The 19,463-nt window shown below is 49.7% G+C and overlaps 1 protein-coding gene across 7 annotated transcripts in view; it reads left to right on the top strand.

Moving 5' to 3' along the window:
• ZC3H7A (zinc finger CCCH-type containing 7A) overlaps positions 1-19,463 on the top strand; it is a 45,675-nt gene that overhangs the window by 3,394 nt on the left and 22,818 nt on the right. For 3 of the 7 annotated variants that reach the window (XM_070064995.1, XM_070064999.1, XM_070064997.1), the window contains exons 2-7: positions 12,900-13,001; positions 14,036-14,075; positions 15,683-15,880; positions 16,784-16,942; positions 17,145-17,225; positions 17,316-17,354. In XM_070064995.1, the coding sequence (XP_069921096.1) occupies positions 12,934-13,001; positions 14,036-14,075; positions 15,683-15,880; positions 16,784-16,942; positions 17,145-17,225; positions 17,316-17,354 (585 nt within the window). In that variant the 5' untranslated portion in view covers positions 12,900-12,933. The other 4 variants (XM_070064996.1, XM_051847817.2, XM_051847818.2 and 1 more) reach the window with 4 other exon arrangements.

The following is a 19,463-nucleotide window of genomic DNA, read 5'->3' on the forward strand; positions in this document are numbered from 1 at the left end:
TTCGGGTTTTCTCATGTGGGTAGCAGGCACCCAACCACTTGGGCCATCTTCTGCTGCCTTTCCCAGGCCCTTGTTTAGGGAGCTTGATTGGCAGTGGGGCACCTGGGACAGGAGCACCACCCATATGGGATGCTGGCATTACAGATGGCAGCTTTACCCAGTAGGCCACAAAGCTGGCCCCTAGAAATGTGTTTTTTTTTTTTTTTTTTTTTTTTTTTTTGACAGGCAGAGTGGACAGTGAGAGAGAGAGAAAGGTCTTCCTTTACCGTTGGTTCACCCTCAAATGGCCGCTGCGGCCAGCGCACCGTGCTGATCCGAAGGCAGGAGCCAGGTGCTTATCGTGGTCTCCCATGCGGTTGCAGGGCCCAAGCACTTGGCCCATCCTCCACTGCACTCCCTGGCCACAGCAGAGAGCTGGCCTGGAAGAGGGGTAACCGGGACAGAATCCGGCGCCCCTACCGGGACTAGAACCCGGTGTGCCGGCGCTGCCAGGCGGAGGATTAGCCTAGTGAGCCGCGGCGCTGGCCTAGAAATGTGTATTTTTAAAGTGTGATGTGTGGGATCCACACTGTGGTACAGCTTGAACAGTGCTGACATCCCTTATGGGTACCGATTTGAGTCCCGGCTGCTCTACTTCGGACCCAGCTCCCTGCTGAGGCTCGTGGGAAGGTGGCTGAGAATGGCCCCGGTGCTTGGGCCCTTGCCACGCAGGTGGGCGACTGCATGGAGTTCCTGGCTCCTGGTTTCAGCCTGGCCTGGCCTGGCCGTTATGGCCACTTGGGGAGTGAACTACCAGTTGGAAGGTTGATCTGTCTCTGACTGTGCCTTTCAATTAAATAAATAATTTTTTTTAAAGTGTGAAGTGATTACAAATCCAGAAGAAACTTTAGATAATATTTTTGGGGAGGGGAGAAATATTAACTGTTCATCCCATGTTTTAAAATCAGTGCTGGTGAGAATACATTTGTTTTAATGTATGCGCAGACAGGCTCGGTCATGGAGGGGAATTTTATTGATGTAAAGAGGTGAGCTTGCATAGCCTGATGAGGTTTCATCCCAATAAGAATTTATTTTGCATTTGTTGGGGAGTTGAGCAGTGTGTTTTTTAGTTAATCCATGTTAACTGATTTCACTTAAGAACCCGCAGCAACAAAAATGTAACAGGACGGGGGAAATTTTCTGTTTCACAAATAGAAAAATGGAAACTGTGTGTTTCATCAAACAGCCTGAATTTGGGGAAGGTTGAGGTGTCCTGGGCTCAGGTACCAGGGCTGAGACGTGTTCCGTGTTCCCGAGGCACATCGCGACAGTCGAGTGGCCTCAGGCAGGCTGCTGTAAAGGTTCCATGTGAAGACTCGAGTCTTGCTGAGCAGGGTTTGTGTGTGGCCCTTGGCAGGTTCTCTGCAGATGTTGCATTTCTCAGAATCTGAAATCTGCCATCCGTGTCAGTTGCTTTGAGGAGGAAGGGACTCTGCCAGAACCTAAAATTACCTTCCTGAGGGTTAGCCTAGCCTCTCTCAGGACATTTTGCTTTTTAGTAGAAGGCAGGAACTGATGCCTCAAGTGTGGTGCAGCAGAGTGGTCAGGCTTCGGTAATAATCTTTCACTGCCTGGCTGGCTCTGCCAGGGTGGTCTGCCAGCCTGTGCGGTTGGAACATTGTTGCAAGCCGAGTTGACAGCAGTGGTTCTAAAGCCCTCACACCAGGCTTAGCCTGAGAGTAGAACCTGCTTTGGAATGGAGATGATAACTTCTGTTTGAAACCTTGTGATGCCTTTTTACACAGACAGACTGTGTGGGCCGGTGTTGTGTTTCTATAGGCTGTAGTATCTCATAGAAGTACAAGTGCCTGTTCCAGCTGCTCTGCGATGCAGTTCCCTGCTAAGGGACCTGGGAAGGCAACAGGTGATGGCCCAAGTGCTTGGGCCCCTGCCACCCTCGTGGAAGACCAGGGTGGAGTCCTGTGCTCTAGGCTTTGGCCTGGCCTAGCACTGGCAGTGCGGCCATTTGGGGAGTGAATCAGTGGATGGAAGATACTTGTCTGTCTGTGTAACTCTGCCTTTCAAATCTTTCTCTTAAAGATTTATTTTATTTATTTGTGTGGGGAGCAACCCGGACTGGACTGAGTTGCTGGAATTAAGACTTATTCTATGCATCTGCTCTCCCACAATATGGCGCTGGGAGAGGAGAAAAACAGCTTCTACACAGCTGCCTCCAGTTCAGCCAATAAACTGTAGGACCTACTCCTGATTGGAGGAGAGCAGCGTACTCGGCGTGTGGGCAGCCGAGTTGGGATTGGCGGAGGAGGACTATAAAAGAGGAGAGAGACGGCATGCACCAGGAACATCTAAGGGGAACATCTAGCTGAAGGAACACCCGTGCAGCCCCCGAGAAAGCCGGCCGGCGGTGTGCCACTCCCCTGCGGAAGTGGGGAAAGTGGCCAGGGGGAACCGCCCTTCCACGGAGGTGGAAGGGTCGGTAGCCAACCCGGGAAGAACCAGCAGCAAACCCGGGGAGGGCCGAGCAGACGAAAGAACAGCGCAGGGTCCTGTGTCGTTCCTCCACGAAGACGGGGAGCGACAATTTGAAAGGCAGAGTTAGAGAGAGAGAGGTGTTCCACCTGCTGGTTCACTCCCCAAATGGTCGAAATGGCTGGAACTGGGCCGATACAAAGCCAGGAGCCAGGACCTTCTTGTGTGTTTCTCATGTGGGTGCTGACCTCTTGGCCGTCCTCCTCTGCTTTCCCAGGCACATTAGCAGGGAGACGGATCCGAAGTGGAGTAACTGGGACTCCAGCTGGTGCCCATTTGGGATGCTGGTGCTGCAGGCTGGGACTTTAACCAGCTGCGTCACAGTGCTGGCCTCTAAAGTAAATCTTTAAAAATAAAAAATAAAAAAAAGATCCGCTTTGCCAGGTGACCGCTGCACTGACATTACTGGGACAGTTTTCTGGTCCTCCGTGTGTTTGGTGAGTAACTCTGTGTAGTGTTTATTAAAGATTTGCATTAGATCCCACCAGAAGGTTCCCTGGAGTGATGTGTTCTCTGCAGTCCAGCAAATCCTCTACTTTGTCGGAGCTGCTCTAGGTGACGTCCCGAGTGTGCCTCTGTGTGTGTATGTGTGTGTGCATATTTCAACCCTTCTCAGTGGCCTTCAAGTGCTCACTTGTCTGCCAGAGCCCAAATGGGCGCCACCTGAGATGGGTGCTGGCCGCCTCTGGGCGTCCCAGGCACGCAGCCTGCAGGATAGCGAGATCAGCCACTTACCTTCCCAGCCCAGTGATCCCGGCCAGGTGCATCCCTTCGTGTTTGCTTTCTCCTGGGTCCTCTCACTCCAGGTTACACGGAGGATTAAGGGACTTGTGCTTTCGGAGCGCTTAGCAGGGCCTGGCAGAAGAGTGGGCGTGCCTGCCCTGTCTGTCCCGGTGCTGCAGTTGGTGGTTTGTGGAGCTGGTTTCAGCGCTGTTGTGTGAGGGTGTGTGTGTCCTTACAGGCATCGTACCAGACTTCAGCACGGTGAGCTTCACCTAGCAGACTCTGAGTAAGTCCCTAGAGAATGACGATTCACATCCAAGGTTCCCTGCGTCCTTAGGTAACTTCTGTCTGAGGAAGGAGTTTAAAATCAGCAGATGCAGAAAGATGATGTTCCTGCTTGCAAGAGTTTGGTTAATTTAATGAAATTCCTATTTAAATGAGTTTCTGGCTTGAAAATGTACTGTCATGGCCGGTGCTGCGGCTCACTAGGCTAATCCTCCGCCTGCGGCGCTGGCACACCGGGTTCTAGTTCCCGTCGTGGCGCTGGATTCTGTCCCGGTTGCTCCTCTTCCAGTCCAGCTCTCTGCTGTGGCCAGGGAGTGCAGTGGAGGATGGCCCAAGTCCTTGGACCCTGCACCTGCATGGGAGACCAGGAGAAGCACCTGGCTCCTGGCTTTGGATCTGCACGGTGCACCAGCCACAATGCACCAGCCACGGCAGCCATTTGAGGGTGAACCAACGGTAAAGGAAGACCTTTCTCTCTGTCTCTCTCTCTCTCTCTCTCTCTCTCTCTCACTCTCTCACTATCCACTCTGCCTGTCCAAAAAAAGAAAAGAAAAGAAAATGTACTGTCCCAAGCTCTTCTCCTTCCTCGGTCCCTTGTTAGTTGAGAAGAGGCAGCGAGTGCAGCTGATGTTTGTACTCCTTGGGAGCCTCCTACCATTTTGGTTTCCTCTCGGTTGCTGTCCCCAGTTGTTTCCCTCTGTTTTGATTGCTTCCCCAAAGGGTTGAGGACTGGTCCACCCATGGCCAGCTCTTTGCACCCCCTCATTGCTGCTGGCTACCCTCCTCTGTCACGCCTGCCTTTTGTGAACTGTCTTACCTGATTCTGACTCCTGGTCTTGAGAGCCTGGTGGGCATGGGTGGGCAGCGTTCTCTTTACACCTGGTCACTTCGTTCGCCCCTCCTCTCCAGTGTGTGTTGACCTGGACCGGATGCTGTTCCTGCAGTCAGGACTATAGGAGCAGTGAGAGTGGATGAGGAGAAGGAAGGCCCCTAGAGATGACATTGAAGCCAAGGCTCTGGGCTGAGGAGGAGCCAGCTCTCTGAAGGAGTGGGAAGTGCATTTTGGGCAGAGGAGACGGCAAGCCCAGTGGCTCAGAAGCAGAGCGTACTTGACTCATTCTGGGACTCCACCAAGGCCTTGTGTGGCAGGAGTGAACCTGAGGGGTGTGATGGACAGGCTTGGGAGCTAGAGTCTGACAAGGCGTGGTAAGGACGTGAGATTTTATTCCAGGTGTCCTGGGAAGCCACTGCAGGGCTTTAAGCAATAGTGTATGTGTGACTGTGTGTATGTATTTTTAAAGATTTTATTAGAAAGGAAAGTCAACAGAGATGGAGGGAGAGTCAGAAAGATGTTCTGTGCGCTGATTCACTCCCCAGATGGCCACAACAGCTAGGTCTTGGCCAGGTCAAAGCGGGAGCCGGGAACTCTATACTGGTCTTTGACATGGGCGGCAGTGCAGGGGCCCTAGCACTTGGAACATCTTCCACTACCTTCCCAGGCACGTTAGCAGGGAGTTGGATTGGAAGTGGAGCAGCCCACACTCAAAAAGGCATTCCCATATGGCATGCTGGCGTCCTAAGTGGTGGCTTCGTCTGCTACTCCACAACCGCCGCCCCCTGACTTGTGTTTTCGTAAGGGCCTCCCTCTTAGTTTACTTTGGAAGTGGAGAGGGCAGGGCACAGTGGAGAGAGCAGGGATGTGAGAACAGATTCCTAGAGAGGAGGCTGTAGACTGATCCAGGTGAGCGATGGTGTGGCCTGGACTGGGGGAGAGCGGAGGGATCGTAAGAGGTGGGCAGAGTTGGGATGTCCTCTGTGTGCTGTGACAGTGTCACCATCAGTGGGCTTTGTCTGTGCTTGGCTGGGTGTGGAGTGTAAGACAGAGAAGTGGTGGGGCTGGCACAGTGGTGTAGAAGGCTGGGCCTGCTCCTACCTCTTTCAGTCTAGCTCCCTGCTAATGCTCCTGGGAAAGCAGTGGGAGATGGCCCAAGTACTTGGGACCCTGCACCCATGTGAGAGACCCAGAAGAAGCTCTGGGCCCCTGACTTCAGTCTGTCCTAGCACAGGCTGTTGTGACCATTTGGGGAATGAACCAGTGGATGGAAGATCTCTGTTTCTCCCTCTCTGTGTAACTCTGCTTTTCAAATAAATGAACCTTAAAAAAAACAAAAACAAAAACAAAAAAAAACAACAGTAATCATTATCACTGTTTTTAAAAAAAGAGTGGGCAGCTCCAGCTTTCTCATGAGCAGCTGCTGGGCTGTGGTTTCATTAGCAAAGTAAGGATGGGACTGCTGGTTAGGTTTGGGAAGAGGGCGTAGGATTAGGCTGTGGCAAGCCAGAAATGCTGAGTAAGAGTCGCCAAAACCCAGCATGAGTGCCTGATAAAGGCGTCCTTATACAGATCAGTGTGTGGCAGATGGGGCTTCTAGTAGGTACTTTGGTAATGGAGTAGCTATTTGGGAGGGAGGAGAGAGGAAGATTTATCGCCATACATTACTCCTAGCAGTGAAACGATGGATTATACTTAAAAATATTTTAAATAAACAGTAAGCACTAGAAGGAAACATGGGAAAATTTTTATTTTTAACATTTTTTTCAAAATTTCTTTATTGGAGAGAGAGATGGACAGATCTGCCATCTGCCCGCTCACACCCAGATGGCTGCCACAGCTGGCGCTGGGCTGATCCGGAGCCAGGAGCTTCTTCCAGGTCTCCTATGTGGGTGCAGGGGCCCAAGGACTTGGGTCCTCCTCTGCTACTTTCCCAGGTGCTGTAGCAAGGAGATGGGTTGGAAGTGGAGCATCTGGGACGTGAACCGGTGCCCATCTGGGATGCTGGTACTGCAGGTGGTGGCTTAACCCGCTGTACCACAGCGATGGCTCTCAGTGTTTTCTCTTTTAAAGATTTATTCATTTTTAATTGAAAGGCAGAGTGACAGAGAGAGGGACGGGAGAGGAGGAGAAAAGCTGTGGGTGAGCATTTGGCAAAGCAGACTCCTGCATCCTGCATCAGAGGGCCTGGCTGCAAGGCCCAGCTCCACTCCCCAGTTCCAGGTCGCTGCCAGTGCACAGCTGGGTGGCAGCAGGGAGTCAGGTGTCCCCACCTAGCAGGGGGTCAGATTGAGTTCCTAGTGCTTGGCTTCTGTCTGGCCTACAAGTGGGAAGTACAACAGCAGATGGGGGCTCTCTGTCTGTCTCTTGCCTTTCAAAGAAGTAGCCCAACCTGTAAGAAAAATGAGCAAAAGGCATGACCAGCTCGTTGGGGAAGAAGGTGCAGGCTGAAGATGCTCAGCTGTGCTAACTGCTGAAACAGACTCAGTCTCCTGGTTGACAGTGGTGAGCACGGCTCGTCATTCTTCAGTGAAGTGGTGAAATGCTAGGTCTGCTGCATTTTAGCTCAGTGGTGTCGTTTGCTGTATGTTGCCACTAACTGGCAAAGTAAACAAATGTGTGAAGCCTTTGTCCGACAGAAGTTATTCATTTTTAAAGATTTATTTATTTATTTATTTGAAAGTGGGGCCAGTGCTGTGGTGCAGCGGGTTAAAGCCCTGGCCTGAAGCGCCGGCATCCCATATGGGCACTGGTTCTAGTCCCGGCTGCTCCTCTTCCAATCCAGCTCTCTGCTATGGCCTGGGATAGCAGTAGAAGATGGCCCAAGTCCTTGGACCCCTGCACCCGTGTGGGAGACCTGGAAGAAGCTCCTGGTTCCTGGCTTTGGATCAGCGCAGCTGTAGCTATTGCGGGCAATTGGGAAGTGAACCAGCAGGTGGAAGACTCCACCTCTCCTTCTGTGTGTAACTGACTTTCAAATAAATAAATCTTAAAAAAAATTCAAAAATCAGTTAATGTAATAAAAAAAGTTCTTTAAAGAGATACTTGAATAAGACAAAATACCGTGTGTAGATGGTGAACTTGTAAACATTGCAGATAACAATGTCCTTCACATAGGTGTCCATTTCAGTTTAGATGCAGGTGCCTTGTAGAGCAGCTAGCACGTCTGGATGTGGAATGACCTCCCAGATGAGATGTGGCGTGCGAGAAACGGGGTGCAGAATGTGCTGGCTACCATGGTGTATCGAGAAAAGTATGTAGCACAGAACACTTAACTTTTTATTTTGAGATAATTATAGACTCACAGGAAGTTGCAAAAGTAGTACATGGAGTACTGTGAACCCTTCACCCTGCTTGCCCCAGTGGTGACGGATAACTGTAGTCTGTCACATCACAACTGGGAAATGGAGGTTAGTGTAAGATGTTGATCCAAGCGACAGCCGCTGGTGTTCCCCAGCTCCTGGGTGTGTGCGTGCGCGTGTGCACTGGTGTAGCTCTGTGCAGTGTTATTCCATGCATGGATTCCTGTAACTACCACCAAAGTCAGGCTGCAGAGTTGTTGCTCAGAGTGTCTTGGCAGAACACACAGGGGACTGCAAACAACGAGTGGCTGCCATGAGGGAAATGGAGAAGTTCCTTCTCACTTCAGCGCTAAGGCACCTTTTTTTTTTTAAGACTTATTTATTTATTTGAAGGGCAAAGTTACAGAGAGAGAGAGAGAAAGAGAATTGTGAGAAAACTCTTCCATATGTTGGTTCACTCCGCAGAGGGCTGCAAAGGCGGGAGCTAGGCCTAGCCAAAGCCAGGAGCCAGGAGCGTCCTCCAGGTCTCCATGTGGGCAGCTAAAGCCCAATCACTCGGGCATGTTCCGCTGATTTGCCAGGCGCATTAGCAGGAAGGTGGATCAGAAGTGGAGCAGTTGGGACTCAAATTGGCCCCATATGGGGTGCTGGCGGTGGCTGTACGTGCTGCGCCACGGCACTTGCCCCGAGGCACCTTTTCAACAGAGGTGGCTGCTCAGTTAATTTTGAAGAATTGTTCCTCCATTAGAATTGAGGCCAAGCATGGCCTGGGAGAGCAGTAGAGGTGGCCCAAGTCCTTGGGCCCCTGCACCCGCGTAGGAGACCCAGAACACGCTCTTCCCTCCTGGCTTCAGATTGGTGCAGCTTTGGCCCTTGAGCCAGTGGGGAGTGAACCAGTGGATGGAAGACCTTTCTCTCTCTGCCTTACCTTCTCTCTCTGTGTAATTCTGACTTTCAAATAAAAATAAATAAATTTTTTTTTTGACAGGCAGAGTGGACAGTAAGAGAGACAGAGAGAAAGGTCTTCCTTTTTCTGTTGGTTCACCCCCCAGTGGCTGCTGCGGCTGGTGCACAGCACCAATCCGAAGCCAGGAGCCAGGTGCTTCTCCTGGTCTCCCATGGGGTGCAGGGCCCAAGCACTTGGGCCATCCTCCACTGTACTCCTAGGCCACAGCAGAGAGCTGGCCTGGAAGAGGGGCAACCAGGACAGAATCCGGCACCCCAACCGGGACTAGAACCCGGAGTGCCGGTGCCGCAGGCAGAGGATTAGCCTAGTGAGCCGCAGCGCCGGCCTAAATAAATCTTAAAAAAAAAAAATAAAAAATTGAGGCCAAGCTTTAACAGAACTTGTAAGTAAGATGATCTATACAATATCTTTTTCTCTGATGAAGAGAGGGCTGGGGTGGACACTGGCGCGGGAGTTAATCCTGACTCCATTTCCAGTCCAGCTTCCTGCTAATGCACTTCCTGGGAGCGGCAGGTGATGGCTTTGTAGCTGGGTCCCTGCCACCCATGGGAGACTTGGGTTGAGTTTCTGGCTCCTGGCTTTGGTCTTGTGGGTGTTTGGGGAGTGAAGCAGCATATGGGAGAGTATTCGTCTCTTTCTCTCCCCTCTTAAAGAAATAGAAAACATTTCAAAAGTTGAAGCAGAGGGCCGGCGCCGAGGCTCAATAGGCTAATCCTCCACCTTGCGGCGCTGGCACATGGAGTTCTAGTCCTGGTCGGGGCGCTGGATTCTGTCCCGGTTGCCCCTCTTCCAGGCCAGCTCTCTGCTATGGCCCGGGAGTGCAGTGGAGGATGGCCCAAGTGCTTGGGCCCTGCACCCCATGGGAGACCAGGAGAAGCACCTGAATCCTGGCTTCAGATCAGCGCAATGCGCCGGCCACAGCGGCCATTGGAGGGTGAACCAACAGCAAAAAGGAAGACCTTTCTCTCTCTCTCTCTCTCTCTCACTATCCTCTCTGCCTGTCAAAAAAAAAAAAAAAAAAAAAAAAGTTGGAGCAGAGGCTGTTTCACTAATCTGTGGTATGCAGATACCACAGTGGTTACCTGGGATTTGCTGAAGGAACTTTCTGGAGTGAGGCATTGTGTGTGTGTGTGTGTGTGTGTGTGTGTGTGTGTGTTTTAAAGATTTATTTCTTTTGTTTGAAAGAGTTACACAGAGCGAGAAGGAGAGGCAGAGAGAAAGTTCTTTCATCCACTGGTTTACTCCCCAGTTGGCCACAATGGCTGGAGCTGCGCTGATCCAAAGACAGGAGCTTCCTCTGGGTCTCCTACGCAGGTGCGGGGGCCCAAGGACTTGGGCCTTCTTCTGCTGCTTTCCCAGGCCATAGCAGAGAGCTGGATCGGAAGTGTAGCTAGCATTTGGGACTGGCACTCATATGGGATGCCAGTGCTTCAGGCCAGGGCTTTAACCCGCTTTAACGGCACTTTAACAGCGCCAGCCCCATGTTGGCAGATTTTAAAGCGGAGTATATCTACTGCCCCTAAAGACATCGGTGTCTTACTTGCTTCGGATCACTCTTTGAGCTGCCAGCATTTCCACACGTCCTTTGTCTGTCAGAGGTTGAATGCGGTTCAAGGTTTTCTAACACTTTGTTGAATCGGCTCTAAGGCTATTAACCTGGTGGATTATCGCTGCCCTAGAGTCCCTGCTTAGCCATGGACTTACTTTATGAGTGAACTGCAAGCTGATTTCCCGACACAACTGGGACAAGGGTGTGGTGTTGGTTGGAGAGCCTGGGCTTGGTGGTGGCCTGGGCCTTCCTTTAGTCCGTTTGGGGTAACTGCAGAGGCACCCCAGCTGCCGCTCTTGCTCTTGAAAGCTCTCACTCTAAATAGATCAGCCCTCATTACATAAAATGGAGGCAAACCCAGAAGATTCTGGGAGTCAGCTTTCCAAGAAAGAGCTCGGAGGCTGTGAGACTTCGGAATGCTGTGATTTTCCCAGGGTATTCACTTGCATGGCTCACAGAAACAGTTTCTAAACTCCACTGTGAAAAGCCGCTGGCTTGCCTGTCCTGGCCCCCAGGTTTTTTTTTTTTTTTTTTTTTTTTTTTTTTTTTTTTTTTACAGGCAGAGTGGACAGTGAGAGAGAGACAGAGAGAGAAAGGTCTTCCTTTGCCGTTGGTTCACCCTCCAATGGCCGCCGCTGCAGCCGGCGCACCGCACTGATCCGATGGCAGGAGCCAGGATCCAGGTGCTTTTCCTGGTCTCCCATGGGGTGCAGGGCCCAAGCACCTGGGCCATCCTCCACTGCACTCCCTGGCCATAGCAGAGAGCTGGCCTGGAAGAGGGGCAACCGGGACAGAATCCAGCGCCCCGACCGGGACTAGAACCCGGTGTGCCAGCGCCGCAAGGTGGAGGATTAGCCTATTAAGCCACGGCGCCGGCTGGCCCCCAGGTTTTTACTGCTATAGTTTCCCTGCTACCATCTGGAGTTGATTCATGTATATTCCCACGAATATGCAAATACATGCACCTGCTCCCCACTTACCAGAAAACAAACAAAACAAAAAAAAACCAGGCTCCTGTTATGGCCGCTGTTATATCTGCTGTTTTTCATTCTGGCACAGTTTATTCAGTTGCTTCCTCTTTGCTAGACAGCAAGTTAGGTAACTTCAGTCATCTTTCTCTGTCACACCCGCGGGGGAGACCTGGAAGAAGCTCCTGGCTTACTTTCGGCCCAGCTCCAGCTGTTACGGCCATTTGGGGAGTGAACCAGTGGATGAAAGATCCACCCCCACCCCCACCCCCCTTTCTCTCTGTACCTCTGCCTTTCAAATAAATAAATAAATAAATATTTTGAAAAAAAATTCGTAATATTTAAAAGAAGAAAACTTTAGGACTGGTTAGCGACCTGTGGGGCAATTCAATCTCTACCCCACCCCTGTACTTTGAAAAAGATTTAAATATAAAAATAAAAACTGGTAGATTCAAATATAAAACTGCAGGAGTGAGTGGCTTAGAGATGCCCTGTTAAGTAATGCCCTGTGCTCTATCAGAGTACCTGGTCCAGTGCCTGGTCCTGTCTCCTGATGCCTGCTTCCTGCAAGTGCAGATTCTGTGAGGTGATTGGTCCCTGCCACCATGTGGAGAGACCCGGATTGAGTTTCCTAGTTCCTGGCCTTGACCCCCACTTGGTGCCATTTTGAGGGTGTTTGGGGAGCAAACCAGCACATGGAAGTTTTCTCTCTCTCTTCCCCTCTCTGTCGTTATTCTGCTTCTCTAAATAAACAAGTAAATAAATACATACAGCTGCAAATGGTAAGCAATAATGAAAGTAAAAAACTTGAGCTGTGCGTTTGTGGCGTGTAGGACTCCCCTTTGTGTCACCAGGCCCAAATGTGTGACTCAGGCGAGAAGAGGGCTATGAGTTTCATGTCTCAGTCACCCTGCGCTCAGAGGCATTGTGCACCCCCGCCCCCCACCCTCCCACCACCACACCTGAAGGGCGTTTTTGGTTTTCCCAATGATACTGTTAACATCCTGCAGTGCACAGGACAGCCCCGCAGGCCGTGACCTGGCCCAGGGCTCTGGTAGAGACCCTGGCTTAGGACACTGGGAGGTGATTTGTCACAGCTCTTTCCTCTTTACCGTGCTTGCTGGGAACTGCTCAGGGAACACTGGTCGGAGGGAGTGGACGCCAACAGCCTCGATGTGTGTGGACATTTACCAGTGTTGAGTTGGAGGTAAACCCTTACCAGCTGGAAAATTGCACTTGCCGTCTTTGTGTTGGCATCAGTATTCTAGCAGTTGGACTGGAGAGGATTATTTTGGAAGTTTGTGCGACAAAACATGCGTAAGATGTAGACTCTGCTTACGGGGAAGTTGGACTTCCTCGCAGGCGAGCAGAGGTGCAAGTGTTTTCATTCCTGGGAGCTTCCGGAAGCAAAACAAGGCTGGGCCTGTTCTGGGGGCAGCTTCTGCGTGGCCAGCCTGGGAACAGAACCCGTGGCTGAGGGCAGAAGAAGGACGGGGAGAGAAGGCCCTGTTCAGGAACGACAGAAAATCTGCAAAGCTGTTGAAGCTACAGGCTGTGAAGGCCATAAATGTACAGCACAGGAGACTCCAGACTTTATGAGAAGATGCGTGGTGGCCGGACCCCTGGACCCTGCTTGGAGATGGACGTGTGTCTATAGCGGTGTGGTGTGGCTTCAGATCACCGGTGTTTTTCAGTGTCCAGGAGCCTGCTACTTTAAGTAATGTTGTGTCTTGTTTCTTTCCAGATTGCTCTTGTAGAAAGCGGATGTGTGGGATAACATGTCCAGTGTGTCCGAGGAGAGACGAAAAAGGCAGCAAAACATTAAGGAAGGCCTGCAGTTCATACAGTAAGAGCTTCGGAATTCACCCCTTCTCTTCTCGTCCCAGAGGAATTCGTTTTAAATGTGGCTGTGCATTGTGTACAGATGAAAAACTCGTGGGGGGACCGGGGGTGTGGCTCAGTGTGTTAAAGCCCCCGCCGGCAGCACCAGTATCCCATATGGGTCCTGGTTCAAGTCCTGGCTGCCCCACTTCCAATCCAGCTCCCTGCTGATGTGTCTGGGAAAGCAGGGGAGGATGGCCCAAGTTCTTGGGCCCTGGCACCACTGTTGGGGCCATTTGAGGAGTCAGCCAGTGAGTGGAAGACCCCAATCTCTGTGTCTCTACCTCTTTCTTTAACTCTTTCAAATAAATAAAATAAATGTTAAAAAAAAAAAAAACACCTCTGGAGTTAGAAATTACATATGTCTGTGCCAGCAGTAGTCTCTCCCTTGTCAATTTGAGCACTCTGTGTTAAGGTGGGTCTTCCTGTTGCTGGCTTTTAGGACTCAAGACCTGTAGGCTGCCCCAGAAGGTCGGTCTGAGGCCTTTGGATTTGTTCACTCGTAAGAACAGGCCTGCTGGATTAAAAGTGACGGATGTGGACGTCCGTTGGCACAGAGGATCTCTGGGGTCATGTGGTCCCACTGGGGTGTGGGCTGTAGCTGGACTTGTCGAGGTGTATCCGGGACCATGCTGGGTCGGCTGGGCCTGTCTGTGCTCGGGCCTCCGCTGCTTCCTGTGGGGGAGACCTCTCCGTGCAGGCGGCAGTAAACTGGGTCAGGTAGTCTGCGGTTCAGGACTATTTTTAAACCTTTTTGGCATTTGAAGAATTAGGCCTTCTTTTAATAGAACTGGATTTGGAAGGAAAGTGTTATACTTAAGAAAATACAAAGGGATAGTGTAGATTCTTCTTCCCGCCTGCAGTCATGTAGAAATGTTGTAAAGAAATAAAGTCTTTAAGGTGTGCTTTGAACCAGCAGAAGAACTGCCGGTTGAAGATGACTTCTGGTCCGGCCAGTCCCGGTAGCAGAGCGCTAACCACAGGGTGTTTGTTCTCTAGGTCGCCGCTGTCGTACCCGGGAACGCAGGAACAGTATGCGGTGAGCACTCTGGGTGGGAAGGTCTGACTGAAAGCGTGCGGGTGGCTTTGCCAGCTGTGGCCGGGCCGGGCCGGGCCGGGGCCAGACCTGGCTGTGGCTGTTCTGCAGATGGAGTGTTACTGGAGCAGAACCACACTCGTCATCCACGGCTGCTTCTGCGACCGAGGCCACGTGGCCCGGAGAAGCCCCAGTGCTGACTGGCCATTCCCAGGAAGAGTTTGCCAGGCCCTTGTGTGTGGGAGCTACCCCTCGTTTTGTGGGTGATAAGTGGCACAGAATTGATGGTGAAGGGCTGCGGGGCATACCCTGCATTTGTACGGGGCGGGCAGCGGTGGTGGCAGCAGTCACGGGGGCCCGGGAAAGCAGAGGGAAGAGCTGGTGAAAAACATGTTCGCCAGACACAGGGACACAGCCCGGGCATGGGCCCTGCCTTGCCAAGCTTTTTGCCTCTGAGGGATTTGCTGCTTCTGAGCGCCGCTCTCTCTGCCTCTCTCCTTCCTTCCCCTTGCGGTCTCTCTCATCCTTTTCTCCAGATTTAGAATCATGAAGTATTGTGTGATTGTTAGTCTAGACACCACCTGGAACGTTTTTTCCCTTTTCCATGTGTGGCTGCTAGGAACCACCTGGAACATTTCTTTTTTCCCTTTTCCACGTGGGGCTTAGGTTAAGTTGCATAAGTTAGATCAATAGTTATTATTGGTCTATTTGGTTTTCTTCAATAATTTTGTAAACAGAAATATTTATGAAGGTGAATTCATAAAATGAGACAAAAAAGAGTTGACTCTGATCTTATGTTGGGGAGAGGACTTTTTTTTTTTTTTTTTTTGACAGAGTGGACAGTGAGAGAGAGAGACAGACAGACAGAAAGGTCTTTGCCATTGGTTCACATCGCGCTGATCCAAAGCCAGGAGCCAGGTGCTTCCTCCTGGTCTCCCATGCGGGTGCAGGGCCCAAGGACTTGGGCCATCCTCCACTGCCTTCCCGGGCCACAGCACAGAGCTGGACTGGAAGAGGAGCAACTGGGACAGAACCGGCACAGATCGGCACAGTTCCGGCCATTGTGGCCATCTGGGAAATGATCCAGCGAATGGAAGACCTCTCTCTGCCTCTGCCTCTCTATAACTCTGACTTTCAAGTAAACACATGAAATCTATTTGGAAAAAAAAAAAAAAGATTAAGCCAGATAGAGTCCCTAAGTGAGACAGCAGTGCCGTGTTCTGTCCAGTTGTTTCTTCTGCAATTTTAGATGTAGAAATGAAAATCTACTGGGCAGGCGTTTGGCCTAGCGGTTAGGCCACAGCTCTGTGTCTCACGTCTCCTATTGGAGAGCCTGGGTTCCAGTTCTGGCTCCGCTCCTGATGCCAGCTTCCTGCTAATGCGCACCCTGGGGGGCAGCAGGTGATGGCTCAGTGGCTTCTTGCCACTCACAGGGAGACCTGAATTGAGTTCCTGGCTCTTGAATTTGGCCTGGCCCAGGCCTAGCTATTGCACGCATTTGGGGAGTGACCAGTGGGTAGGAACTCTAGCTTTCTGTCTGTGTGGCTGTCACTGTTTTTGCTTGCCTTTTATCTTTGTGAAGGGTTTCAAGTGGTAACTTTCATTTTTAGGTATATCTGCGTGCTCTGGTGAGAAATCTTTTTAATGAAGGAAATGATGTGTATCGGGAGCGTGATTGGAAAAGCTCAATAAGCCAGTACACAGAAGCTTTGAATATAGCTAATTATGCAAAGTCTGAAGAAATTTTAATCCCTAAGGAAATCATTGAAAAACTGCATATAAACCGTATTGCCTGCTATTCTAATATGGTGAGTTGTCATTTTTTTAAACAGTATTCCTAGACAGAAAGTTTTTTTTCGGTGACAGCACATTGATAAAAAGTCAGTTTTCTAATTTCATTCTTTAAGAAAGGCACATTAGCTTCTTTGCACGTGGCCTAAGACTTTCAAAAATCGGCTCTGACAAATGTTTAGGGATTTAAAAAAGAGTCTGTTATCGTCTTTAAGGAGTCTTGTTGAGTATTTGGGGTTGTGCCTGTTGATGGGAGCCAGCCTGGCAGGGGCAGTGTGTGACCAGCGCCTCTTCAGGTGTCCGTGTTGACGGTGTGCTTCCGGTCGAGATTTACTTAGCCTCTCGAGAGCGCTCAGCACAAAACCATAATTAGCCTTCAAAGGAATTGACACAAGCTATTCACATTTCTGAGCTTGAAAACAGTATTTTTATGTGCTTATAATTTTCACTGTGGACATATGACAAAACTTACTCATGATTTTAAGAAAAGTGTCCATGTTGTCACCTAGATCTTTCTTAATATACATTCACTGATGACTTCTAATTTCTGGTAGTGTTTGGCAGTTCCATTTCCATTTGACATTTTAATGTACTCCAGTAAAGGGTAAATGAAGTGGGGAGGGGACTAGGATGGGGCACGGACCCCTGGGGTGAACTCGGGGGAGAAAGCTTTCTGTCTTGATCGGAGGCCTTTTGGCTGGATACTAACATGTGTCTGGTCTGAGTCACGAGTGTGTGGGTATTGATGATATTCTTTGCATTTTTGTGTATTGAAACTTTGTAATGAAAGCGAAGAAGATACTAGGACGTTGAGTTTTAAGAGGGTCATAGAATGGGGTCTGAATGTGGTTTCGTTTTTAGGAGGGCATCAGTGTAGGAAATGAGCTGTTTGTGACTTACTCTCTGGTCTTCTACACCAGGGTTTCCATGATCAAGTGTTAGAAGACTGTGATGCAGTCCTCAGTTTAAATGCCAGTAACTGCAAAGCTCTGTATCGGAAATCGAAGGCTTTGAGTGATTTGGGACGATACAAAGAAGCCTACGATGCTGTAGCAAAGTGCTCCCTTGCGGTGCCACAGGTATGGGATTTATGTTGTAGTTTTCTTTACAGCATAGCCGTTTATTGCCCTGTGTGGAAAAACCACACTTAGAGAGTGACGCTTTCCACGCAGCCCTCAGTGGCCCGTGTAAGTGCTGATGTAGCAGGTGTGTTTACGGCAGTGTCACATTTGGTTGCTGTACATAGAACTCACTGGTAATCAACTGTACACCTCTCTTCAGGATGAACATGTAATAAAACTAACTCAGGAGCTGGCTCAGAAATTGGGATTTAAAATAAGAAAAGCATATGTTAGAGCTGAGGTAAGCGGGGTTTCTTGCCGTAGATGGTTTTGCTTCGTTTTGTAACTTGGAGTCAGTTCTGTTTCTACATCTGTGTCTGCTTTTTTCCAGGTCTCATTAAAATCGGGTCCTGGGGATGGGACTACCAAGGTAAAGTTGTTATTTCTTTAAAAATCTTAATTAAAAGAAAGGATGAATTCATCAGCAGTTTTTTTTTCTTTTTTTAAGATTTATTTATTTATTTGAAAGGAAGAATGACAGAGAGGAAGAGACAGTGAGGAATCCTCAATCCACTGGTTTATTCCCCAAATGACCTACAGCCAGGGCTGAACCAGGCCAAAGCGAGGAGCCAGGGTCTTGGGCCATATTTTTCTTCCTTCCCACGGACATTAGCAGGGAACTGGATTAGAAGCCAAGTAGCTGGGACTTCAGCTGGCACTTAGATATGGAATGCCAGCATTGTAAGCACTGACTTAATCCACTGTGCCACAATGCCAGCCCCAGCATTTCTGCCTTTAATGATTGTGGTGGGTATCTATGAGGGGACTCTAAAACTTCCTGGGGGGCCAGGGCTGCGGCACAGCTGGTTAAAGCTCTGGCCTGTAGTGCTGACATCCCATATGGGTGCTGGTTCATGTCCCGGCTGCTCTACTTCCAATCTAGCTCTCTGCTATGGTTTGGGAAAGCAGTAGAAGATGGCCCAACTTCTTGGGCCCCTGCACCTGCCTGGGAGACCCAGAAGAAGCTCCTGGCTTCAGATCAGCTCAGCTCTGCCCATTGTAGCCATTTAGGGGAGTGAACCAGTGGATGGAAGACCTCTCTCTCTCTGGCTCTACCTCTCACTGTAATTCAAATAAATAAAATAAATCTTAAAAAAAATTCATGGAAAAGTGGAATTAAAAGATAAGTTTATATTGATGCAGAAATTTTGAAATTTTTTCATAATATACATTTTCTATAGAAAATATAAAAAATAAAATATTTTATATATTTATAATTTTATAAAAATATAAGACAGATATGTATAAAATTCCTGAAGATCCTTATATTTTTTGAGACACTTTTATTCCTCAGACACATAATTAGTGATAACTTCCTAACACTTCATAAAAGAAAGTGGGTGGGTGTGTGGTGCACTGCCATCAGTCACTGCTGGGAACACCCTCCTCCCTCAGGAGTGTCTGGTTTGAGTCCTGGCTACTTTGCTTCTGCTGCTCCTTCCTGCCAGTGGACATTTTGGGAGGCAACAGATGGTGGCTCAAATATTTGAGTCCCTGCCACCCACATCTGAGGCCTGATTGGAGTTCCAGACTCCTGGCTGCAGCCTGGCCCAGCCTTGGCTGTTGAGAGCCCTTGGGAAGTGAGCCAGCCACTAGAAGATCTCTGCCTGTCTGTCTCTCTGCCTTTCAAATAAAATGAAAAATAAGTTCCCAAATTGAACAGAGGTGGCTTTTGGCCTAGCGGCTGGGACGCTGCTTTGAATACCCGCGTCCTATATTGCAGTGCTTGGTTTTCAGTCTTGGCTCTGTGCTCATTCCAGTTTCCCACTGATGTGCACCATGGGAGGCAGTGGTGATGGCTCAGGTCGCTGGGTGTGGGTCAGTCATTTGGGAAACCTGGATTGAGTTCCTGGCTCCTGGCTTCAGCCCCTTGGCCTTTTTGGGCGTTTGGGGAGTTAGCAGATGGGAGCTCTCCATCTGTCTCTTTTCTCTGTGTCTGTCTGTCTCTCTGCCTCTTGAATAAAACAACACAAGTACAGTAATATGTTTTATTCTTACTTCCTGAAGTCCCCTGGAACGTTTTACGTGATGGCGAGAGATGTGAGGCTTTATTAGGAAAGGTGTGGTTTGGGGATAGGCACTGTGGTGCGACGGGTTAAGTTACAGCTTGGCACGTGTATATCGCATATTGGCGCGCTAATTTGAGTCCCAGCTACTCTGCTTCTGATCCAGCTCTCTGCCAGTTTATCTGGGAAAAAAGAGGGTGATGACTCAAATGCTTGAGTTCCTGACACCCACGTGGGAGACCCAGATGGAGTTCCTGGCTAGTTCTTTGATCTTGGCCCAGCCCTGGCTGTTGTGGCTATCCGGGGGAGTGAATCAAGCTTAGAAGATTGATATCTCTCTCTCTGTCTTCCTCTTCCCCCTCCCTCCGCCTCTTCTCTCTCTGACTCTTTTTGTCACTCTGCCTTTCAAATAAATAGAATAAGAAAGAAATGTTAAAAACAAAAAAAAGTGGTTCAGGACTAAATACTAGCCT

Source organism: Oryctolagus cuniculus, chromosome 19 (genome assembly GCF_964237555.1).
Source record: "Oryctolagus cuniculus chromosome 19, mOryCun1.1, whole genome shotgun sequence".
Lineage (NCBI taxonomy): Eukaryota > Metazoa > Chordata > Mammalia > Lagomorpha > Leporidae > Oryctolagus > Oryctolagus cuniculus.